General features: G+C 37.2%; 1 protein-coding gene across 10 annotated transcripts; it reads left to right on the forward strand.

Annotated features, from left to right (window-relative positions):
* Window positions 1–516: 516 nt before the first annotated feature.
* rxrba (retinoid x receptor, beta a) lies at window positions 517–17,171 on the forward strand. Of its 10 annotated transcripts, none has more exons than XM_082185263.1 (14): window positions 517–666; window positions 1,265–1,401; window positions 2,103–2,332; window positions 3,675–3,701; window positions 4,214–4,367; window positions 5,269–5,448; window positions 6,100–6,123; window positions 6,919–7,079; window positions 8,130–8,259; window positions 8,440–8,572; window positions 11,467–11,508; window positions 11,972–12,063; window positions 12,511–12,616; window positions 12,781–17,171. In XM_082185263.1, the coding sequence occupies exons 2-14, from the start codon at window positions 1,386–1,388 to the stop codon at window positions 12,926–12,928; spliced, it is 1,443 nt and encodes a 480-aa protein (XP_082041389.1). In that variant the 5' UTR covers window positions 517–666; window positions 1,265–1,385; the 3' UTR covers window positions 12,929–17,171. The 10 variants fall into 10 exon arrangements, with proteins under 10 accessions (XP_082041389.1, XP_082041395.1, XP_082041393.1 ...); XM_082185265.1 differs by having other exon boundaries at window positions 545–699; XM_082185266.1 differs by having other exon boundaries at window positions 566–699; window positions 1,248–1,401.
* Window positions 17,172–25,425: the final 8,254 nt, after the last annotated feature.

Consider the following 25,425-nt stretch of genomic DNA (forward strand, 5'->3'; position numbering starts at 1 on the left):
TTTGTGTAATGTAGTGGGTTTTTTTTATCTGAAATCAAAAGTATTTTGTAATATTATAGATTGCTTTCACTGCATCCTTGCTGAATAAAAGTTTTAATTTATCTAAACAAAAGATAAGATAAATTATCTTTATTAATTGCTACCAAGTCATTTTGTCTACACAATAGTTATTATAGTAAAACTTTTTGCTTTTTTATAATATATAAATTATAAATATATTGATATTAATTACAAAATATCACCTTATTGTTGTTGTGCCTGTTTGTTTATAAAAAATAATTTAACTAAACATTTAACATATTAAATTATAACATCGAAAAAAAATCTATTTTTATTTAGAAAAATGACAAATATTTTTTTTTCAATTATGTAAACATGTTAATGTGACACACATTTGAATAATCACCCAGGAGAAGCAGTTATATAATGTACTTTGAATGAAGAAATAAACTATTTTTGGAATTAGACATTTTGGCTCATTCGAGACTTTACACGAGCCAAAATGGCGTCAGTTTCCGTGCTCGGACGTAAACAGCTTCAGTTTCCTCCTCAGAAAGGAGGATCAGGGCGACTGCGAGGATCACACCGAAGAGATGGGAACGGAGAGTCGCGGCCCTAATTAAGCCATTTTAAATATAAAATATTCATCATATTTACGTACCTCGGGTAAATGCTGCTGTTGTTTACATTTAGTGACAGGTATATGTAGTTATAACCCTGTTATAATAACACTTTGCTCGGTTTTCCGCTGTTTGTTTGTGGGCAGTAATTTGTGCCTGCAGAGTTATTAGCGTGCCAGCTAACATGCTAGTTGACTCGAGTAGCCGAATGCAAATATAAATACGCGTGTTATTACACACAACACTTGTAAATTAAAAATCTTCCGTACACTTAAACATAATTAGTGAATTTACGGATACATTTAGAGCAATTTTCTAAGGCGTAATATGGCTTGTTTGCTGTTAAATTTAAGCTATCCAGTAGGCTAATCAGCTAGCCGAGACTGTAAATTACGTTCTGCATGCTTACACGTGATTAATCCTGTTTCATCACACTAATACAGTGTAGAATATATTGAATCTTTTCTAAACTATTCATATGCGTTAAAAAGCCACGTGACTACTCTTACAAATTATTTTTTTCTGTCATGTTTACACAGAAATGCAATATAACTCGCTTTGAGGTATAGTGACGATTTATATTTTTCGTGTTTGTCGTTAACATGATATTAAATGTCATTCACGCAGCGTTTTGTTAACTGTAGGGATAACTTCAGTTGGTAAAAGATCCAGGGGCCCGGGCCTCAGTCCGCGGTCTTGAGTTGAACAGCCATCCGACATCAGAGCGAGTGTGTCGGTGTCAACAGCAGAGCCCGGCTGCACACCATGGGCGACAGCAGAGGTGAGAATGTTTTGATTATATATCCACATGTGGCCCCACGTTTGTGCAGTAAAATTTACACTTCGAGCTGTAAGCTTAGATTTTAATTGCATTGCTCATCTGAATGACACTGTGTTTTGCGTATAATCAGTGGATTGAGACGTAAAGGTTAAAACTCCTGCTAAATGTATAACGTTACATTGATTTGCCAGTGTTTCATGATTGTTTTGTTGTTATAAGTTTAAATGGCTTAGTCTCATTAGTAGTTTATGGTAATGCTTCATTTTAGTGCATTTTACACTTTCTTGTACTTATGATATTAATAGCAGTAATATGTGTGTAATTACATGTAACTAACCCTAAACCAAATCCTAACTCTATAGTAAGTACATTTCGTTAATTAATATTACTCATTAGTTAAATGTATAATTTCACTAAGACACCTTAAAATAAAGTGTAAGCATGTATCCAAGATAAATAAGCAGTTTGTGTTCTCGCTTAGTTTGATCAAGTCTGCAATTGATTTATTTTTAGACAATTGACATTTATGCATTTCATGAGACAAAAGCTTGACAAATGTGCTAATTTAATATTCTATCAGATGTTAAAAATTAATGTTAGAAATCAGGAAAGCAAAAATTCCTTTTATATGATTGGCCACACTGAATGTAATTGTATAATTTTTGCTCCGGTCTGATCCATAAACTTGCCTCTCCTCACAGATTCTCGTAGTCCAGACAGCTCATCCGTTTCCTCACCACCATCAGGTCAGCGTTCGCCCCCGTTGGCCCCTTCAGCCGCCTCCATGACTTCTCTGCCACCCATCACTTCAGCCGTGAACAGTCCCATCAGCAGCATGGGCTCACCTTTCTCAGTCATAAGCTCCTCTCTGGGTTCTCCTTGCCTTCCTGGAACTCCCTCTGTAGGCTACGGCCCCATCAGCAGCCCACAGGTGAGCACTTTCATGTTATCAATCCCAACTGTCCACCAGACTCTCATTATTTCAGTTACAGGCCTTTGTGTTTGCATTGAAATAAACAGCCCAGCTTGTTTGGTTTCCGAGGGTACGTTTACACGACCACAATGTACAAAAATAGAAATGTTTCATGCACAGACATTGTCAAAACGATCCCCATTGACACAGGCCAGTAGTTGGCGATGCCACTTCGTAAAAAAACACCGTGCCTATGGACTGAACACGTAATATGCACGTGCTTGACTTCACCGTTTTCACAAATTAACTTTTTTGTAGTTTACAGAGATGATGATGATATCGTTTTCAAAACTTCCACTTTGAAACCTGATTTCAAAAGTTTGCGTTTTCAGGACCCCAAAACGTTGTCGTGTAAATGAACGGCCAAAACAGATAAAAAGTTTGACGTTTTTAGTTGAAAACGGTGTCGTGTAAAAGCCCCTGGCAGAAAAGTCTGGCAGAATTCAATTTTTTTTTTTTTTTGGTATTGAGTACATGAAAATTCAACAAAGTAGAGTAGTTTCAGGACAAAAGCTGCATAATAGTTAAATTTGCATTAATATTGTAGTTATCATCGACATCTTAATGTACACTACAGTTCAAAAGAAATTTTCAAAGAAATGAATTCTTTTATTCAGCAAGTATGCATTCAATTGATCAAAAGAGACAGTAAAGACATTTATAATGTTAGAAAATATTTCTTTTTCAAATAATAAAAAAAAAACTTTATATTAATCAAGGAATCTTGAAAAAAAGTATTAGTTTCCTCAAAAATATTAAGTAGCACAATCATCATTAAGCAGCAAATCAGCATATTAGAATGATTTCTGAAGGATCATGTGACACTGAAGACTGGAGTAATGCTGAAAATTCAGCTTTGATCACAGGAATAAAGTACATTTTAAAATATATTAAAATAGAAAACTGTTATTTTAAATTGTAATAATATTTCACTGTTTTAACTGTATTTTTGCATCCAATAAATGCAGCTGTGGTGAGCATTAGAGACATTAGAGCATTAAAACATCTTATCAACACCAAACTTTTGGTTCAGCTTTTAAAAAAATATCTAAATCCCAGTTTATTTACAGAGTTTATTTGAACGTTTCATGTTAATCTTTAACAGACCGTCTGGTATTTTGACCTTAATTTCCAAAGTCTCTTAGGTAGGTTTCTGTCGATCTAAACCCGATTTCTTTTTAGTCAAAATTTTTGTGTTAACAATACAAAATAGCATAGTGGATTTGGTATTGTAGCACCACGTCCCTCGTTCCACAAGCTTTTTTGCGCCCCTCCTCATCACTGCATTTCTGTTTCACAGATGAACATGTTTCCCAGAAACATAGAGGTGAGACCTTGTACCCTCTCTCAGTACCTGACTCTCTCATGCTTTCCTCGTTTTCTAGTCGCTCCTCTCATGTAAATGTCTTCTTCCCTTTACTGTTGCTCATAAATGTTGAAATGTTGCTCTGTTTGGATGTTGCTCTGATTCCTTGGATACATTCCGTCTTTAAGGGGTTTTGTTCAAATGACATCAAAATGCAATCAAAATAAAATGATTAATGATTGATCATCTTGTGCTCAAGTTGATTTGTGATGGAATGGTGTTTGAATGATTTGGGGAAAAATGTCTGGTTATGATCAGTTAAGGGTTAAGGGCTTATTAGGCATGTGTTACTGACCATAAGAAATTAACATGTATTTTTCTTTTACTTTGCAATTTGATTTTTGTTTATCACTAACAAAATAGGAAGTGTTACATTTTTCAAGTGTTCAAAGTTTCAATACATCTTTTGTCTTTTTTTTTTTTTTTTTTTGCCACTTCATCTCTTTCTTCATCTTTCTCATTGCCCTTCTCAGATCAACTCCACTGTGTCTATGTCGGGCCTGCATGCCGTCAGCAGCTCTGATGACGTGAAACCACCCTTCGGTTTGAAGCCGCTGTCCAGCCACAGCCCAGGACCCATGCTCTCACAGAAGCGTTTGTGTGCCATCTGTGGGGATCGCTCCTCTGGTAAGTCACTCATAAACACTAATCCTAACTGGTCTGATCTTAAAACTGAAACTGTCTCTCCTTATGAAAATGTATTTTTCCTTTTAAATGTTTATAGCCTGTTTGTAGCTATTGGATAGGTGAGTAAAATAGCGAATCAGAATAAAATAGAGTAACAGTATCATCAATCAGGGGTAAGTGTAATGAGAATAGATATTTTTGACACGGTTTAAATCACAAAACATTTATTTTTCATGTTAATGTAATGGAAAAAATGCTATATATGTGTTTGATATGTCTTGATATGTCTGCTTCAAGGTTAGATGTGTTTTACGTTCAAACATGCTCTACTGCAGACCTCGGTTGTAACAATTGGTTATTTGAGCTACTGTTGTCTTTCTATCAGATCGAACAGTCTGGCAATCCTCCTCTGACTTCTGGCATCAACAAGGCATTTTCGTCCACAGAACTGATGATCAATAGATATTTTAAATATTAAATATTATAAAATCACTCTTCTTCCCCATTCTGATGCTCAGTTTGAGCTTCAGCAGATCGCCTTAACCATGTCTACATGCCTAAATGCATTGAGTTGCTGCCATGTGATTCATTGATTAGATAACGTTAACTAGATTTTGCGTTAAAGAGCAGTTGAACAGGTTTACCTAATAAAGTGGCCGTGACGGAGTGTATATTAAATAGCCATGTGGTAGTTAAATATTTTACAAATAAAAGGCAAATTGATGAGTGCAAAGCAAAAAAAGATTCATGACAAATGAACAAAAACAGCTTTTCATTATGTAACACTTATGTAACAACATTGTGCGTCAACATTATGAAATTATCGAATTTGGGCTCACTGATCTGTGGATTAACCTTCTAATTAACAAACCTAAACTAGCCTCATGTGTCTTCTCTCCAGGCAAGCACTATGGCGTGTACAGCTGCGAGGGCTGCAAGGGCTTTTTCAAGCGCACCGTGAGGAAGGACCTGAGTTACACATGCAGAGACAATAAAGACTGTCTGGTGGACAAACGCCAGAGGAACCGCTGCCAGTACTGCCGCTACCAGAAGTGCCTGGCCATGGGGATGAAGAGAGAGGGTAAGAACCAGAACTCTTGTCCCACCTAACACATACACATACTACAGACCCAATATGAGTTCCACTGTCTGATGCCAGTGTTTCCTCCCCTTATAAATGCCCCTACATTTAATTGTCATTTGTTTGTAAACTACATTGGTCACTGTTTATATTTATGAGTTAATGCAATAGAAAGACTGAGCTACCACAATTTGGGTGAAATATTCTTTGCTGTGGTGGAGGAAATAAACTGATGGTAATGTCTAGAGAGCAGGGTGGTTGATAGACAAAAAAGCACTGAAATGTTATGTATTGGGATTTACCCAAAAATGGCAGAAATGTTTTTTTTTTTTATATATATATATTTATTTTTGTTTATTTGACATTTATTTTATTTATTTCACTTTTATCTGTATTTATTTTATGATTAATTAGCTTGTCACTAAGGAGAGCGAAAGAAGAGCTTTTTAGAATTAAGCAAGACAGATAGACAGTAATGACATGAGTATGTATAGCAGAGACTTGTAGATTTCATAAGTCATATACATCACAGCACAAACCAGAGAGGAGAGGAGAGGGGGAGGGAGAGCTGTTGTCACCACTAACACCTGTCCCCCTCTCTCCCTCTTTTGTTTCCTCTCGTTCTCTCTCTTCCTCCCTCTCCTTCTGTAGTGGTCCAAGATGAACGTCAACGATGTAAGGAGAAAGCAGGGAGGGAGGGAGGGTTGGTCGTGTGTGTGAATGTGGGAATGGTAAAAGAATTGCTCTGTAGGCTATTAGTCACAGCCATTAAAGGGGTCATGCCATCTTTTTTTCTTCTTCTGAGATTCACTTGAAAATATGAAAATATTTTCTTAAAGTGATTTTTTTCTTCTCAAATTGATGCCTAGAATATGACTGAAATGATAAGAGACCTTGTTAAAAATAATCATCAGCCCCCAACCCAGCCAGAAACAGCACAATATTTTGCTGTTATTAATTCATTTGATGTTTATAAGTAATAGTATACATGCGGTCTAGTCTTTTTGCAGAATAACTGGCAAATTTTCAGGTCTGAATTTACCATATATTTTCATAGTGCATCAAACTGTTATCATTAGGTCAAAGGAAACTTAATTCCACATGATTATGACCCCTTTAAATGACATGATGCAGCAAAAAAATATTAGTCATGTGAGAATGATGTTTTGAATTTGTGCAATAAGGGACCTTTGTAGCTTTTACTGGGTCATTGAAGAAGGAATGTTGCTGGAGGACTTAATTGTGTGAATGAATGTGTTGAAAACTATCCAGGAACTACATGTATCTGTATATCTCTGTGTCTCTCTGCACCTGTTGTCATCTTTACCGCTTTCCCTATTCACTACCCCTTCTCTCTTTCCATTTTCCTTTTCCCATCATGTTAATCTCTCTCACACTGTCCTCTGCTCTATCCTTCATCCCTGTTTCCCCGTCTTGGTCCTTTTCTTCATTTCCCTGTGTGCGATACAGCAGTTCAGGAGGAGCGTCAGAGGAACAAGGAGCGGGAAGGAGAGGTGGAGTCCACCAGCGCTGCGAATGAAGAGATGCCAGTGGAGAAGATTCTGGAAGCAGAAATGGCCGTGGAGCAGAAGACTGAGCTGCATGCGGATGGCAGCTCAGGTGGAAGCTCTGTAAGTAACAGATAAGCATGTTTAAGAGGATTTATGGTCTTTAGTGCCAGGATGATCTGTTACCTGATCCAGACCTTTAAAGTAATTGGGCTCTATTTGTAGCAGCCCAATGACAGTAGGCTGGTTGACTGGTTAAATGCAGGATATTAGAGCATTCGGTTTTGATAAAGCTTTTGACATTTTTACTTGCAATATGCATGTAGATGTAATGAGACAGACTGAATGCATAATTTGCACCATCTCCAGATTTTAAAGAGAGGACCTATTATATTTTTTTACATTTTCAACTTTCTTTAGTGTGTAATGTTGCTGTTTGTGCATGAATAATGTCTGCAAAGTTACAAAACACAAAGTCTCTCCAAAGGGAGTTCTTCTCTATATCAGTAGGCACTGTTTTTGAATTCCCTGAAACGCCACAATTGTAGTCATGAGTTTTCTTTTGGGAACGTACGTCACAATATTTCTCATTTAAATAATTCCTACCCAAGGCATAGGCAAACAAAAGGGGTGAGGCCTGGTTGTGTTAGTAGTGTGTTGAAACTCGTGGGTTTGGTAAGGGGCGGGACATTTCCAAAACACGTTCAAAAAATTTTTCCTATCACAACACATTGGTCCAACCAACCAGTCAGAGCATATTGCGCTTTTTGGAAAGAGGGGCCTCAGTGAGACAGGAATTAAACAGGGCTGCATTTCTCGAAAGCATCATGAGCATCTTAGAGACCATTGTTGGCAATGGTTCTACGATCTACTTAGGCATACAATGCTTTTGGGAAACGCAGCCCAGAGTGTTACAGACAGGCGGGTAAGAGAGGTGCTGCAACAAGATCAAACATAGGAACATATGTTTTATGAACATCGAAGTATGAAAATCTATTCTAGTAGACCCCAAAAACAAAATCAAGACTTTGTAAAAGAGCTTAATATGGCCTCTTTCAAATGCAGATTCCTACTGCTATATAACAACAAAAAGACTAGTGTGATGTTACTATTTTTGTTTCATTCCCTCTGCTTACCACTTACCCATAATACTTTATTTTTACCTCTCCTCAGCCGAACGACCCAGTCACAAATATCTGCCAGGCAGCTGATAAACAGCTGTTCACTTTGGTGGAGTGGGCAAAGAGGATCCCTCACTTCAGTGAGCTGTCTCTGGATGACCAGGTCATCCTACTGCGTGCTGGTAAACATGTTTGCCTCTGTCTTTCTTACTCTGAATAACGTATTTTCATATTTCTGAAAACCATTTAATAATATAAATCTGCAAACTGTATTGTAGTGATGCTTCCCTTAGCAAACACTGTTAATAATTTACTCAATATTAAACCCCACTCATCTTATGCTGATTTGATTTGTCTGTCAGGCTGGAATGAGCTATTGATCGCATCATTCTCTCATCGCTCCATCACGGTGAAGGATGGCATTCTGCTGGCCACTGGCCTCCATGTGCACAGGAACAGTGCTCACAGTGCTGGGGTGGGAGCCATCTTTGACAGGTAATAGTCATGTCCCATGACTGCAGACTGCCAAGATGCACATACATTTTAAAAAGGTGGATGCATTTTTTTTTTAGATCAGATAAGACGACATGCGCATAAACTATAATGGAAACGCATTTACTAATTACATCCCTTGATGCGCAAAAAAAAAACTTGCGTGACTTTGCCTCAACATTAGATGAGATTTGTAAACTGGACTAACCAGCAGAAGAATTTCATTGCACAGCATCTCAGTTGTTGGTTTGATCATTCTGAGCCAAAGTCTGTCATCAGAATAAGTTGATATAATGACTTCCTAGAAGTGTCTCACATGATTGTGTTCCCAAAAACCAACATCCGAACACAAGATAACATGACAGCGTTTATTGCTTTTCGTCTGTTCGCTCTGAGACACAAGTCATGTATGATGTAGGAAAAAAGAGCCACAGTGGCTTCCCCAATTGCATCAACTTCCATTTTTATTAGATACTTTTTTGCGCCAATTTCCCATGAAGTGACGATTTTTGTTCTCTCACATGGGATGGAACGTGCAATGTTTTTGCGATATTTCTATTTTGCGCATAAGTTATAAATTCGCAACTTTGGATTGAAACATAGCTATTGATGATGATTCATATTCACATCGCACTTTCATTTAGCTGGAATCAGACTTTGTAAATTAGACTTAATGACAATTAATTTAGTTACATTTGTTAATATTATTCAATTCAATGCTTTTCTTGAATAATTTCTTGTTGCAATTATGTAAGGATGTGCATGTGACCTGCTTTGCTTATGTGTGAAAAGGATTAGGCAAGAAATAGTTTATTGTATCATAGTTTGTGGTAAACCTGCGCTCATAAAACTTAACAGCTTTGATTCTTGCTTTTTATGACACATTTAAGGCTGCAAAGGTGGTTGGATTTTCCTGCGTCATGACAAAGAAAAAATACCTTTTACCTCCCGACAGCCTGCCGCCTTGACGCTGCTATATATAGTGTGCTTTTTTAGAATGACACTGAACGACAGACAGGACATATGAACACACATGCAAACACCTATATGTGCACCAACGCTCTCCTCTGCTTAGTCTCAACACACTCCCATTTACATAATCAGTACAGGCACACATATGAAGTGTGTTCTGTCATGTAATCGCTGTTTATTACAGCAGTTGCTTATTTCAAGGAACAAATTTAGCACATTTCTCCCCTAGACTTCTGAAGACTCCATATTTTGTCTTTGTCTTATGCAAATCCAGGAATAATGAGCTACAGGCTGTTGTTTTAAATTAGCTCATTCTAGATGTGCTGTGCTACAGTTTGTTGTGATGCTCATATGAAATTGTCTTTTGTTGCCATTCATCTTGTCATAATGTCTCTGCTTCAGAAATGAGCCTCCCTCCCTGTCCTTGTGCTTCACTGTTCATCTCACCTGATTTCGCAGCGCTTCATTGTCGTCCTGTTGGTGCCATGTGCTGTGTACACATGCTTCTTGCTTTGCTTTATTGGCTCATGCTCTAGATGCTATTTAACCCTCTGTGCAAAATCTGATGCGTCTTCAGAATCATTTTATGTGCATTTTAAGCAATTAAGGCATGCTGAGTAAATATAGCGCATAATGATAACATAACTAAATGAATTAACTGTTATATTCCACAACAACAACAATAATATTATTATATTTTTCCTTCCGGGCTCAACGGTGATTTTGTAGACATTTTTACTATTGTTCAGATATTTACATTAGCATTAGCTTTAAAATTGAAAATTAAAATAAAAAAAATAAAAAAAGTTTTTGTAGTTTTAAAGTGTTATATTTGTATTTTGCAGTAGCTAGAAATTGTGTGTGAATAACATATTTAAAATGATGTAATAAAGCCTTGCTTCATTTAGTATATGCGGAACCATGAATATGCAAATTAGCCCCGCCTCCACTCACTCACACCAGCTCAGAGATCCTCTCAGTCAACTTACTGAGGAAAACACTGCACAATGGTGTCGCTCTTTACAACGTCGGATAGATAACGGTAATTAATATGATCAGCCCTTTGCTTGACTGTTATCAAACAGCTAATAATGTGATGCTAATGTTACACAAACCATGTTCCCGTTCGTTTGAACAACTCAGAGCGTCAGTGGAGAAAGGCATATATTGATCATAACATTGTAATATACATCATACACCCGCTATATTGTTAAATCTACCCGATTTTTCATATCAACAGAAAAATATACTGGGATGACCTGGCTTCTCTTGAGACTCCCCTGTTTCACGGTTAATGATATGCTAAAGCCTGCCCACACGTTGACGTGATTGGTTACAAGGTAGTTTGTGACGACAGAAACACCAGACTGTCTTTAGATCACTGCAGTTTAAAAGAGAAAATACTCAGCAATGGTGTTGACTTCTAAATTTGCTCATGGTTTGTCTTAAAGCATATTAAAAACACCACAGAAACATATAAACAACATTTAAAAATTCATTTTCACCACAGGGGGACTTTAAGAGAACCATGGTACGGTTTGCATCAACAGATTTTGCACAACATCAATGCTCAAATAATCAAAGTTTGCATGACTTGAAATTACATGTACATGATTCAATCGTTAAAGTGTCCATCCTTATTGTTGAGCCCTGTTCTTATCCTGATTTTTTTGGTTGTTGATCATGTTATGTTGTATTTGTTCTGCGCTGGGAATTGTCATTTCTAGCTTCATTGCTGCCATCCAATGATCCGTCTGCCTTCCTTTCAACAAGAGCCTGTAGCTTGTTACTCTTTGAACTGGGCCTACCGCCAACATACGTGGAGTCTTAACGTCTCTGCCTGGGCCTTTCTGGAGTGGGGAGACATTATATAACTATGATATGTGTAATGACGTTTTAATAACACATTGTGATTGAACACACAGGGAGAGTGCGCACAATGCAGAGGTTGGGGCCATATTCGACAGGTAATGACACTCCGCCACACGCCACAAACAAACAGCAGCAGTCAGAAAAGCCTGTAGCTTGAGAGTTTATTTTGGATAAAATTGTGTCTGGGGCTGTTTGGGGCAGGTAAAGACCAAACTGACCTTGTGTCTGTGTGATTGAATGCATTGCTTGGATTCACAATATTAGCAAGAGTGACTGATGTTTTATGTTGCATGCTCTGATTTTAAAAAGTTAATTTCTGAATGTTCTTTTTGTCGTATTAAGATGAAATCTGAGGACTGTTTTATTTAATATCCCTGTTATACCAGGGAATTTTTTTTTTTTAACTGGCTATGAAAACGGCTCCACCAAGCTTTTTTCTGTTGCCTGATTGTGAATTGTGGTACTTCAGAAATTAACCTAAATCTTCTTCTTTTTTCCACCTTTCCCTTCTTGCTTTTCATCCCATGCTCCTTCCTGCCCCCATTTTCATGGCGTCAGGGTTCTGACGGAGCTGGTGAGCAAGATGAGAGACATGCAGATGGATAAAACAGAGTTGGGCTGCCTGAGAGCCATCATCCTCTTCAACCCAGGTCAGTCCGCACCAAGTCATAAACGTTCGATTCATATTCGTTCATACTAAGAATATTCTGATATAACTTTTTTTCCAGATCAAATACGATACCGATACGTAAATTTTTGGTACTTGCCAGTGACGTATTTTCATTGCATTTGTAATTTAAAAATAAATGGAATAATTTAACCACAAACTTCCCAGAAATGTTTGTTTGATGCACTGATACCAGGCGTTATCGGTGCATCTCTAGTTCATAGTCAATTTCTATTCAACCAAAATCCAAACTTAGAATGAACTAAGACTGTAATTGTGCAAAGTCCAGTTCAGATCAAGAGAAAAAAGTGAGGAAAATATTACAATATATCACAGTTTTTAAAAAAATTTGTTTTTGCTGATTTGATCTTTACTCCTACTGTTTCTGACCTACCTGATGACAACTTTTTGTTTTATGTCTGTTGTGCAGATGCAAAGGGATTGTCAAGCCCAAGTGAAGTGGAGTTACTGAGAGAGAAGGTCTATGCATCGCTGGAGGCTTATTGTAAACAGAGATATCCTGACCAGCAGGGGAGGTACAGCACATCATTTTCACTTCTATCCCTCAATAGTTCACAACAGTAGGGTTCAGTATAATCCCATTTACAATCTTCATAGCGAAAAAAAAAAAGGGTGATCATTACTGTGGTTATATATGTTGCTAATATTGCAGTTTCTCAACATCTCACTTGGTTTCCAGGTTTGCCAAGCTCCTACTCCGGCTCCCAGCGCTTCGCTCCATTGGCTTAAAATGCTTGGAGCACCTGTTCTTCTTCAAGCTGATTGGAGACACCCCAATCGACACCTTCTTAATGGAAATGCTTGAAGCGCCTCATCAGCTGACCTAACCTGGACTAGGCTCGATCCAGTTCAATCCGGTTTGCACCAGGGTATCGCAGTCCCCCCCTGGACTCTGGGGCTTTACTGTCTCACTTCCCATTAACACCTTCCCCCACTCTCCTACACGTTCTCCTTGCCGCACCTTCAAACCAGTACAGCCCCGAAAAAAAGACTCTAAAGCTGTCTGAAAAAAAAAAAAAAAAACTTGTTTTCCATGTAAGGTTTTACACAGTATGAGTATGAGCTGTCCAGAGAGAGCTTATTTTTCAAATTCCTTGGAGGTTCTAAATCATAAGCTTCAATTTAAAGACTTCGGCTTCCAACTCTCATATTGATTTGCTTTGGTTTGTATGTTACTCTGAATGCACGAATTGTACTTCTTTTTCGTTTATCATTGCAGTTATACAGCCCGTCAGCTGAATTTACAGTGCATGTGTGACCGGGGCGAGAATCCGGCGAGCCATTTGGCTGGTACGAATCAAGTCGCGGCAGACCTGCCTCTTTGTTTTTGACTGTGGAATACTGCTAACTGCTATCTTTGGGATTTTTACCGTGAAATCCTACTTTGTACTGTACTCATGAAATGAGTCTGATTTATAAACGGCATTGGAAATTCTCGGCCTGCTTCATCTGGCCCATATGAAATGCAGGCCAGGGTTTTACATTTGTGAATAAATGTATGCAGGTTTTTTGAACATGGATTTTTTATCATGTTCCAAGGAGGGCCTAAAGGCACAGATTAATTCTCGCAGGAAAATCCTGCTTTTTTTTTTGCCGGCAATAGGAGGGTCGACCTTTTTTTTCTTGGTTTGTGTTGTTTTAAATGAGCAAATAGATTGGTATAGGTTTTGGTACTTTCTAGAGGACCTTACACCTTTGCCATTTCATCATTTTCCCCATGTTATTTTGATCGATTTCTTCACAAATTCCTCAAATAGGAACCAATTCCACACCATGACCCCGAAAGGACAGATATTTATAAAGTGTGTGTGTGTGCTGTGTAGTATGTCCAACCACTCTTGTCCTTTCCACGTGATCGGTGTAGAAGGCCATTTTCTTTTGTGTTAATGAAATCAGCTTGTCATCAGGCTCCTTTGGAATGAACTGGTATTAACTTTGGCATTAAAGAGATTCTGGTTTGTGTGAAGGCTGGAATACTCTACACAACTTTTGCAGATTTTTGCCCTGGTTTACAGTCGGGAAGAATTCACGTTAGTTGACGAAATTTAGCAATTTTTGGACAGTCGAAGTTGAACGATTTCAGAGAAAACCGTGTAGTGTATGATGGGCACAGACTGTGATTCCATCCAGTCGGAGAATATCAAACGTTCAGTAGTTTAAGCCGATCTTAGAACACATCTTGTTTTCATTTGGCATGCATCTAGCAACAAGAAGCATGTTTCTGCATGTGTCGATGCCCTGTTTATCTCTGTAACCATTTACAAAGTCTGCAAGTTTATAATGCCTAGTGTTTAAAAATCTGTTTTGATTTTAAAGGTAGTGTAGTGTGTATTCCAGCTTTAATGTGTTGTAGGAGAATCACCTTCTACATTCCAGTTGTACTGGTTGCCTCCCTCATAGCAACTCTGAATTATTCAACAGGGACTGAGGGACTAGGATCATGTAAGAATTTTGCGTTCAATCTGAAAGGTCGAAGTGTCAAAACCAGCATCCACTACAATCTCTATGCATTTATGTGCGGACGTTTGTATAGTCTTGGAAGGGAGAATTCAGGTCATTAAACAAGATCTAGAAAATGCACCAGTATTGATGGTGGGTACTATTTTCATATATGCCTGTTTCTGTGGCTCAAACCAAGTAATTTTAGGCAGAGACTTGAGATCAAATACTGACAGTGTTTGAAGTTTTTATAGAGAAAAATATCTAGAGATTGCTAGTGGTCCCACCATTTTTGGTGCTAGTAACGACAACAGTTAGACATAAATGTTGACACCAAAATAGAAACACAGCAGTGGTCAAAATATGCAATTCCTCCAATAAGCTTGAATTTGATATGCCAATTTCTTATTTAATACATAAGATTTAATTCTGCATAATGATTTCAGTTGTAGTATCCAGATTTTATATATCCATAAGGTGCTTAATTTCCAGTTGAGAGTATAGTCATGCCGAAATCGGCCAGAAAGACGGAATTAACATCAGATAGGATCGTTCTCATACGTTTGAAGGATCATTGGATCGTACTGTAATCCATAATATGCTAGCCATTGACATGTGACTGAATCCAGACTTCCATTTATAGCTTTGGTTCTCTGTGACTAGCATTGCCCCCCTAGCTTAACTTCCCTGTGTGTTAGTTTTGTTAGGGCCAGTGGTAAGAAGAATCCTGTTTTGAAGCCATTTTAATGTGATCAATGACTGACTTCTGGTCCTATAAATTTGGCTTCCCGGTAGTTCCTCAAAGAGGTTCTGTATTTTCTTGTGTGCTTGATCTATCCAGGTTTCATTTATCCAGGATTTAAAGCTATTTCAGTTGGTGTCTGCTCTATATCTAAACAGTGGGAAGGCTCGTTTGATTGTGTGCTTGTGTTTTGATGTGGGCGTCTGGAGCTTTGCCAGAGTTGCCAGTCAGCCTATAGGGTGTAGGTGTGTGCGTGTGTGTGTGTGTGTGCAGCTTTGCAGAAAAAATGCTATGTGAAAGATGCATACAAGAGTCGTCATGTGGTAAAAATCTTCACCGTATTTCCTTGAAATGGAGTGCAATGGCCGTCTCCTATTACTTGATTGCAGTTTGCCATAATCGACTTTTCGCTTGACTACATATTAATCCAGACATGCGCTGTGAGCTTGTGTGGCCGACCCTCCCTGTCTTTTGGGGTCCACTTTTTTTTTCTCTTCCCCAAAATGTACACTTTTTTCATAATCTTACCTTTTAACAGCTCTCAAAATTAGCTTAGGGTTGCAAGGCATTCATAAAAATGAATAAGGCTTGCACAGGATTTTGTACAATGTACAACGTCTCGTTACAATGGACCGTAACCCCTGAATTATCCGTCATGCACCTGAACTGATTCAGCACTGCCAAACAGGTGTGAGGGGAGTGTTTATTTTTATTTTATTTTTTTGGCTGTTCCTGACTAACCCCTATTGGTTGACTGTGTACTGTGATGATCACTAAACGGAGCCCCTATTGCAACTATTTATACTGAGCTGAGTCAGAGATCCAGAGGGTTCTGGTAGTGTGTATTTTCTAAGGCCTTGTTGCTGCAATTGTTGTCACATGTGGGAAAGCCCTCCCGTTTGTGTATTTGAAGCCGAGTGGCGCTCTGAAATATGCACAGTGCAAACTTGAATTAATCTCTGCCTGAGAATGAAGCGGGTGTGCATGTTACAGTCTGAGAGCTGATTCACTTTTATCTTCGTTTTTGGCTTATCGGTGAATGTTTGCTTCTGTAATGAGATATATGCATAAGATATGAGTGAAGTTGAAGCATTTGCGAAGGTGAAGTGGGTTCATACAGGTGAATTGCACAAAACCTGTCAAGAATGTGACCGGGTCACAATTCACCGCAAAATCGAAAGAAGGAAAAACAAGCCTATTTAAGTTCCACTTTAATGGGCAATTTTCGCTTTTCGTCACCTAAACAAAGTGATATATCATTGGAATTGTGAAGTATTTTATGCTGACTTGAATCAAAATGATTGACCTACAGTAATTAATTACTTTTTAGAATAATTGGAATCTGGATGCATTACAGTACATACTATTTTTTTCTATTGATTTTGAGGTGAAATGTGACCTGGACATGCTTTTTGTGAGGTTCACCCATACATGATCATGTTGAATGGATGTACAGCTGAAGGAGGGCTATATGATGATGATTTTGTACTTGTAAGTGTGGGGGGGGTGATATGGTGATTGTTTAACGGGAAAGAGATTTCATACTTGATATGATATGACAGAGCTTTCTTAATTTACTCCCATCAAAAGAAAAACGGCAGCAAGAATATTGCTTCTCACTATGTTTTCTGACTTCTCTTTTCTTATGCTTTACATCTTTGTGTATCCTGACGTATTAGTGCAAAACTGTTATGTTATTTGGGGTCTCCCCCCCCCCCTCTCCACACCCTTCCCTCTTCATTTTTCTTGTCTAGTTTTTAATCTGTCTCCAGCAGTTGTGGAAATGATTGAGTGTGGAGAAAGAAATGTCTTTCTTTTTGCTTTATTGTCATTAATTCAGAATCTGTTTTTGTTGGATGTACCATGTGTAAGTAAAGGTTTTAATACAGCACAGTTGTGTGAAGTTTTTCTCTTATCTTAGCAATCTGCCGGCCTTTTCACAAACATTCTGAAGTATCTTTCACTTGCCAGACCAGACCTGTAGGATTGATTTGCTTTAGTTTAAAGGAACACGATAGGTAATCATGATTGATCTATTCTGTCTTTAAACACTTGACATTAAATTTGAAGCAGTATCATAATATGTGACACATGCGACTATAGTAAATTAACACACATTTAATCACTATATAGTTTGTGTATGGTTTTTTGACTTATATTCTACATATGTGAGATATACTACATTAAATATTTGTACTTTGAAAAATACATTTTTAAATTATTTTGTCATTGCAGGATAATTGAAATTAATTGCAAAAAGCTAAAATGTTATCTTAAAATAATAACAAAAATTGTAGTTACAAAATCTAAACCAATACATTAATATATAATATACATTTTAGATTAAAATCTTGATGTTGAAAAAAGTTAATGGACATGTGAGTTAAGCTCAAATTCTTTCTCCCCCCTCTTTTACACCATTGATGAAATTGGTCTTTCACCTGTCTTTACTAAGAGAAACTCTTGCTCTCTGAGTCAGTGGAGTCTTGTGTTTTGGGAGAGCTGGTGTGGTCCTCACAGTCCTCAGTCCAGCAGGACCCCCGGGCCCTGAGCCGCTGCTGGCGCTGCAGTGTCGTGCTCCGGCCGCTAGAGGGAGGGCTTCTGCAACGTCACTCCGGGAATGCACCAATGACATTCTGCCTCAGCTTTGACTCCTCCCTCACTTCCTTCTTCCTTTTCTAAATTCTAGGCCACGCACGCAAAAAGAAAGCAGAATGGATAAAAAGCTGTAGTGTGAATGTCCAGATTGTTAACTTTAGCTGTTTAATGAGTTCTTCTTACATTTATTAATTTAGCAGACGCCTTTATCCAGTGCGACTTACAACTGTGAAGGAATGCAACGAGAGTTATTTGAGGCCTTATCTAGGCATTATTTTTAGTGTCTTGAATTTTACAACTACCCACTGCTTTAAAAAAATTATATATAATGTATGATGAGATTAAAATATGTAATATTCGATGCGTGTTTTGAACCCGCTGTCTATGAAAAGCTGTTTTTCTGTGTGAGATGCGCCTGCAGTTCCTCCGTCCGCCGCGTGGTGTCGCTCTTACAATGACTCCTCTGTATGGAATGATGAGTGCAGCATATTTTCGCAGTTATATTTGCGCAGTAAACATTCTGCAGTTCTAGAACCGACGCCAAAACCTAATCCTTAACCATTTTAGAATTTAAGTTTGCAACAATAGCTATTTCTGCCACGACTACAATAAGGCACAACAAGCCTTTTTTTTCTTCTTTTTTTTACTCATAACACCTTGTATCCAGTGAGTCATATGATTGTTGGGGGAAACGATGCCTTGATGCTGAACTGATTTGTTTAAATTACATATCTAAGCAAAAAGGGTCTAATTTAAATATGCATTTGTTTTGTTTTTGTAATATTTTTAATGTATAGGTTCCCTTGAGCACAGCTTAACATTAATAAAACGTGACAATGCATTTACAGCTCTAGTAAACTTAAAATAGCCGTGTGAAGTAACACTGTCTCCTCAGTTATCGGTTAAGTTACAAGGCAGCTGGACCAGCAGCGGTGTGTGTGTGTGTGTGTGTGTGTGTGTGTGAGGTGAATACAGGACAGAAACCTCACTGCTCTCTTTCAATGACCATCACTGTTCCTTAAAACTGAATTAATTTCCCAGCAAAGTAGAGTATGTTGGCCATATATTTCTTAATATATATTTATTTTAGTATATATTTAATATATTTTTAATGCACATTTAGAATTAAACTTTCTTCTTTGTCAGGGAATATTGCACTTGTAAAAATCCTACTGACTACAAGAAGTGGAAAAAATGAAGAGATCATAATATGAAATATGAGTTTAACTAATGAGCATTATTCTTGCATTATCAGTATCAGCCATATAAGAGGTTTGCAGGTTTGTGAGTTTAACAGAGCCATGCTCAAACTGCAGTTAATGGCCACAAACTTCAAGTTTTAGTTCAAGTTAAATGGGTATTCAAAATAAGAACACCGAATCTTTAAGGAAAGTCCTGGATGTTGATTTCCACTTCATTCGTCCCTTCAACCAAATTATTATTATTATTCATAAACAGTGGTGAAATATATTTGAATGTGAATCTGTTCTGATGGCAAATGTTATAATCTCCTTATAAACTCCTCAATATGAACATATGCCTTTCAGAATGTGATGCATTACAAATTAATAACTGTATTTAATTACTTTTCCCTTGAAAAGGTAAAGTAAGAAATTACTCTTCATTTTACTTCTGATGTAATTGCATTAAATACTGTATAGAACAGTTTTAGATGAAACAATAGCGGATTTAACATCAAAATTTAACGTCTAAAGTTAAAATGTATGTTTTTAATGTAACCTCTCTTTGGTCAGATAAAAAATAATTCACACAATTGTTTATTTGAAAAAATTAGAATAGTAGTTTCAAGTCCATCCTTGTATCATTCAGCTGATGGAGGTTGATATGGGATTTAGAAAGTAATAAGTAATGCAAATATTATTTTTTTTAAAGAGTAATTAGTACAGTAATCTAATTACACTGCTGAAGATGTAATTAGTAGCTAGTACTGATTTGTTTAAAGTTGTGTATTATTTTGTCTGTCGTCTACATTCATATTTTTCCCATTCAGATCTGTGCTGAAGAACCGTCTTTTTATAGTTGTTGATGTTCTGTGATTGTTTAGCAAAGGAAAGCATGTTTGCTGTTGACTAAAATATAGAAAAATTGCAGTCTGTGCTTCTGCTGTGTGGCAGTGTGGATGTCCAAAGCCTTTTGTTCTCTTAAAAACATACTTCTACTTATAGATCATTTCTTCAGAAATGCAATGTTTTCCTGTAGAAGAGCAAAAGAAAACAAGTGCATATGAGGATATACTAACCAACACTGTAATTCGTCATTTAAAAAAAAAAATACTTAGAGTAAAGAGAGTAACGATCAGAAACTGTAAGATGGCGAGGAAAAGAGATGAGTTTATTATTGCATGTCATTCACTGTTTGTTCTTAGTTTTGTTTTCACGGACTTTTAGTTTGTTTTCATTCATCACATGTGTTCCTTTGTCTGAATGTCCTGCCACTCATCAGTTTCAGGGACACTCATCTTCATCACAGCTGTTCATCACCATGTGTGTTTCAGTTCCTCACCTTCACTCTGTGTTTGTTGGTTGATGTTCGTGTCACACACACTGTTACACCTTCTGTATAATCTTCTTCAGCTTGTAATAGTTTGTTTTTTGATTGTCTCTCATAGATGCTGTTGTGTGGCTGGAGAAGTGAACTATATTGGAGTAACTGACATTTATGCCATTTAGTTTTCCTTTCCTTAGTTTGTGTTGTCTTATGGAGGCCTTGACCTGGTTTACCCTGCAGATCTTAGTGTTGAGACTAGAGATTTTACCAATAATCATAATTCATTCACATTATACACTATTGTTAAAAGATGTGGGATTAGTAAGGTTTTAAGACATAAAAAATTTATCAAAAGTGACAGTTATAATCAACATTAACACTGATTTCTGAAGGATCATTTGACACTGAATTCCATTACAGGAATATATGTTACATTTTATGTATATATGTGTGTGTATATATGTATTAAAATAGAAACAAATATTTTAAATTGTAATCATATTTCACAGTATTACTGTTTTGACTGTATTTTTTTTTTTTTTTTTTTTTTTATCCAGTGAACATAACTATGGAAGCTTGTTTCTGCAAAGGAATAAAAAATACAAATGATAATTGCAACTTTTTATTTAACAATTCTGACTTTTTTCTTGCAATTCCGAGTTTGGTCACACTTTAGATTAGGATCAAATTCTCACTACTAACTATTAACTATGACTTTTGCCTCAATAAACTCCTAATTACTGCTAGTAAAGTAGTTGTTAAATATAGGTATTAGGTGGGATTAAGGGATGTAGAATATAGTCATGCAGAATAAAGCGTTAATTTGTGCTTTATAAGTACTAATAAACAGCCAATATCCTAGTAATTTATGCTAATAAGCAATTAGTTAATAGTGAGAATTGGACCTCGAGTTACCCTGAGTTTTTATCTCACAGTTCTGAGAAAAAAAAGTTGCAATTACCCATTTTTTTAATCCATGGAGGAAACAAGTCAATAAGTCATTTAGTCAATACATTTTATAAGTCAACTAGAGACTTATGAAATCTCACCGATCCCAAACTTTTTAACTGTAGAGTGTGAATACATATTGAGTCAAGAAAGACCATGAGACTCATTCAAAGGAATTTGACCAAATATCATAGTTATAACTCTTGCACATTAACAAAATGTATACATATATATAACCATATTTGATTTGTTCAGTATAAACATATTGTAGGACCGAATATCTAAGTTAGGATGCACTTTGGTTGTCTTGTAAAGGCCACAGTCACGTCTCTCCGTACGTCTGGATCTCTCCTTCTCTCTCTTCTCCCATCAGGCTTCTACTGTACTACCGCTCGCTGTGTGTCTCTCCCTTCCTGCCTCACAAAAGACCCCTCTGTTCTCTGTGCTTTACCCCGGCCACCCCACCCCCTTCCTCAACACCCAAGTGGTACATTCCCTTTCCTCCTCATCCTCCCCCTGGAGTGCGCGTCTCATTGTGGAGCTCTTCTCCTCACCTTTAGCTTTAGTTTGGCTACAAAGGTGCATTATTACGGTACAGTGTGCAGAGGGTCTGTGCTGAAGACACCTCAAGCTGATGTGTTATCTCTGGCTTGACAAACAGACCTGATGTTTCACACATGCTAACGCTGAGACGTTTGTCTCTCACAGCTCTGCAGATTCTGAAACATTGAGATTGATTGATGCCTTGAGGGTCATACAACTTAATCACTAAGTATATATGTAACCTTTCAAATGTTTAGGGTTGGTAAGATTTTATTAATGTTTGAAATAAGTCTCTTAAACTCACCAAGGCTACTTTTTTATCTAAAAGATAGTAAAAACTGTAAAACATTGTAAAATAACTATTTTCTCTTGTAATATATTTTTTAGAATGTACTTTATTCCTGTGATGCAAAGCTGAATTTTCAGCATCATAACTCTTCAGTGTCACATGATCCTTCAGAAATCATTCTAATATAATGATTTGCTGCTCAAGAAACATTTCATATTATCAATGTTGAAAACGGTATTAGGCTTTTGAGGAAACCACAATACATATTTGTTCAGGGTTCTTTGTCTTTACTGTAACTTTTTATCAATTTAATGCATCCTTCCTTGTAAAAAAAAAACGGTAGCGCTTTACAGTAAGGTTATTTAACATTAACTAGTTAACATGAACTTAAAAAACGGTAACGCTTTACAGTAAGGTTATTTAACATTAACTAGTTAACATGAACTTAAAAAACGGTAGCGCTTTACAGTAAGGTTATTTAACATTAACTAGTTAACATGAACTTAAAAAACGGTAGCGCTTTACAGTAAGGTTATTTAACATTAACTAGTTAACATGAACTTATAATGAACTGCATTTTTACAGAATTGATTAATCTTTGTTAATTCAACATTTGCTAATACATTATTAAAATCAAAAGTTGTATTTGTTTACATTTGTTAATGCAAGTGAACCAACATGAACAAACAATGAACAGCTGGATCTTTATTAACTAACATAAAAAAAAAAGAACAAATACAGTAATAATTGTATTGCTCATGGTTAGTTCATGTTAATTAATACATTAACTAATGTTAACAAATGAAACCTTGTAAATTAATTTGTACAAATGAAATTGTAAAGTGTTACCAAAAACGTACTGACCTCACATTTTTGAACGGTATTGTAGGCCTACATTGTTTTTGTAAAGTTTTGCGCAGCTAGTTCATGCTTAAAGATCGTCACATTCATCATTGTGTGCTTGACTGAAGCATGCAGCCCTAGGTTGATCCGGAGGGGTTTTCCTGCAATTAGTGCTCTGGAAATTGCGTGTTGTTTTTGTAAAAACTTTCGACTAAATGACATGTAAACTCTGTTCCAAAAGCCTGACAGATGCCTTGCTGCTCACAAGGAATCTGCACCCACAGAACTCCAGAAACTTCACTGAATCTCCAGAAACTTCACTGAATCTTTATTGAAACTTTCCTGCAGAATTGGAATTCTTATGATTTACAAAGGTCTTAATATCTCATATGATTATTCAATATCTAATATGATGAAACTTTCAGCTCCCTTTAAAACATTTTAGCATGTTTAAATCTATTCCACGGACTTTCCTCCAAAATCAATGCTTGAAATGTGGGAAAAGTCTGCAGATTCAGAAGCTGATTTCACCGTGTGCTACATGTTCCTGGGTGGCACAGTGACTCAGTGGTTAGGACTGGGACAGTTAGAAGGTCCCCGGTTCGAGTCCCGGCTGAGCCATTCATGTGTGGAGTTTGCATGTTCTTCCTGTTTCTGCGTGGGTATCTCCGGTTTCCCTCACAATTAAAAAACATGCAGTATAGGTGAATTGGAGACCCTAAATTTGTTTGGAGGTGTGAATGCATGTGTGTGAGTCCCGAGCCATGTAACGGGGAGGATGGGGGAAAGACCTGGCAACCTACCCTGGAAAAATCATGGTCAGTCTCTTGCATACGGCAAGACCAAGAATCACCAAGAGTCGGACACGACTGAAATGGTTGATGAGAGAGAGAGAACATGTTCCTGGATCATCATCTTTGTTGATGAACATCATTCCAATCAACCAATCAGATTTAAGGGACAAGTTTACAGTTGATGTCAAATTTAGGCTTACAACAAGGGTTAGGTGCTTCTACATAGTTTCTTTCTGATTTTAGGGATAATTTATGGTTAGGTTTAGGGGTAGGAATAGGGTTAGGATTAAATATTCGGACAGGAATGTTATTCCAGGATCAACAAAATAGGAACGCGTCTAACTGGACAAAATCAGTACGTGTGGCCTGTTCATAAGTGACAGATTTGGAGCTCTCTACATTATTCAGTGTGCATGCATTTCAAGTTGAGATGGTTGGTGTTGTTGCTAATGCTCAGGGCTGGAAAGACGCAAATGTGTTCTTAAATTTTTAGGGCCAGATTTACTAACAGCCAAACCCTCTTTTGTCGTTAAAAACTACTGTCAGGATTTACTAAAGACATGCAGTGAAAAATTAGCAATGAAAAGGCTTGGACAGGGTTATTTTTGTGGCTGACCTTATTGCATATGCATTTGTAGGAGTTTCCCTTTTAGACGCAAGATTTATGGGAGGAGAGTATTTAAATGAATCATGCAAGGTGATTTACCAAGGTTTACGGTAGTCAATTTACTGGTATTTGTGCCATTTTTTACCGCCCCAAAAAGCATGTCTTAAACGTCAGTAGACTCGCCATGAAAATAGTCAAGGAAAGGGAAAGGCCCTTTTCCCATAAATTATAAGGCAATTCACACTTAATTTGGACTTTTCTTGACATGTAGCCTATACTTACTTTTTTTTATATTACCCAATTAACCAATTAGCAAATCAGTTTTTCCCGTAGCATTACATGATTACATTATTATATAAATGTTTTATGTTAATTGTTTACTTCTTTATAGTAGATACAAGACAGTGGATGTTCTTCTTTTACTGCCATGTTTCAAGTGAGATTTTGTAATGCAATTTGGATTTTCATCCAGGAAATTTTCATGACATCCTTTCTCTCTCTCTGTCCTCTCCATCACCGTCCCCTCCTTTGACTCATCAGTTTGTCCCCAAATTTCCACTTCAGTCAGTGGGTCATATGAATAAACCTCCTGCATGACTCCCTCAATTCCACCTCTCTCTCTCTCTCTCTCTCTCTCTCTCTGGGTAAATACTGTTTGATCCCTCTCTCTCTCTCTCTCTCCATCAATAGGCCTCATTCATTCCCTCTCTCCTGCTGCATGCCATCGGACCCCCTCACCATCCCTATTCATTCCAATGATTTTTTTTTCCTCCGTGAAGTTTTCCGTGACTTCTCAAATAGTTAAGTACCTGTTCTCTTTCTACTCACATCATCTTTTTCCATAGTAATTTTACTGTCTTTCTCTTCTCAGTCTTTCTCCCACACTTGTTTGTTTCACCTGTTGTTAGTTCTATGACACTGGTCATTAAGCTATGAGAAATATTATATTATGATAAACTACTCATTTATCTGTACCAGCAAAAATAACCATTGTGAGCATTATATATTCATAT

The sequence above is a fragment of the Leuciscus leuciscus genome (genome assembly GCF_965113295.1).
Source record: "Leuciscus leuciscus genome assembly, chromosome: 12".
NCBI lineage: Eukaryota > Metazoa > Chordata > Actinopteri > Cypriniformes > Leuciscidae > Leuciscus > Leuciscus leuciscus.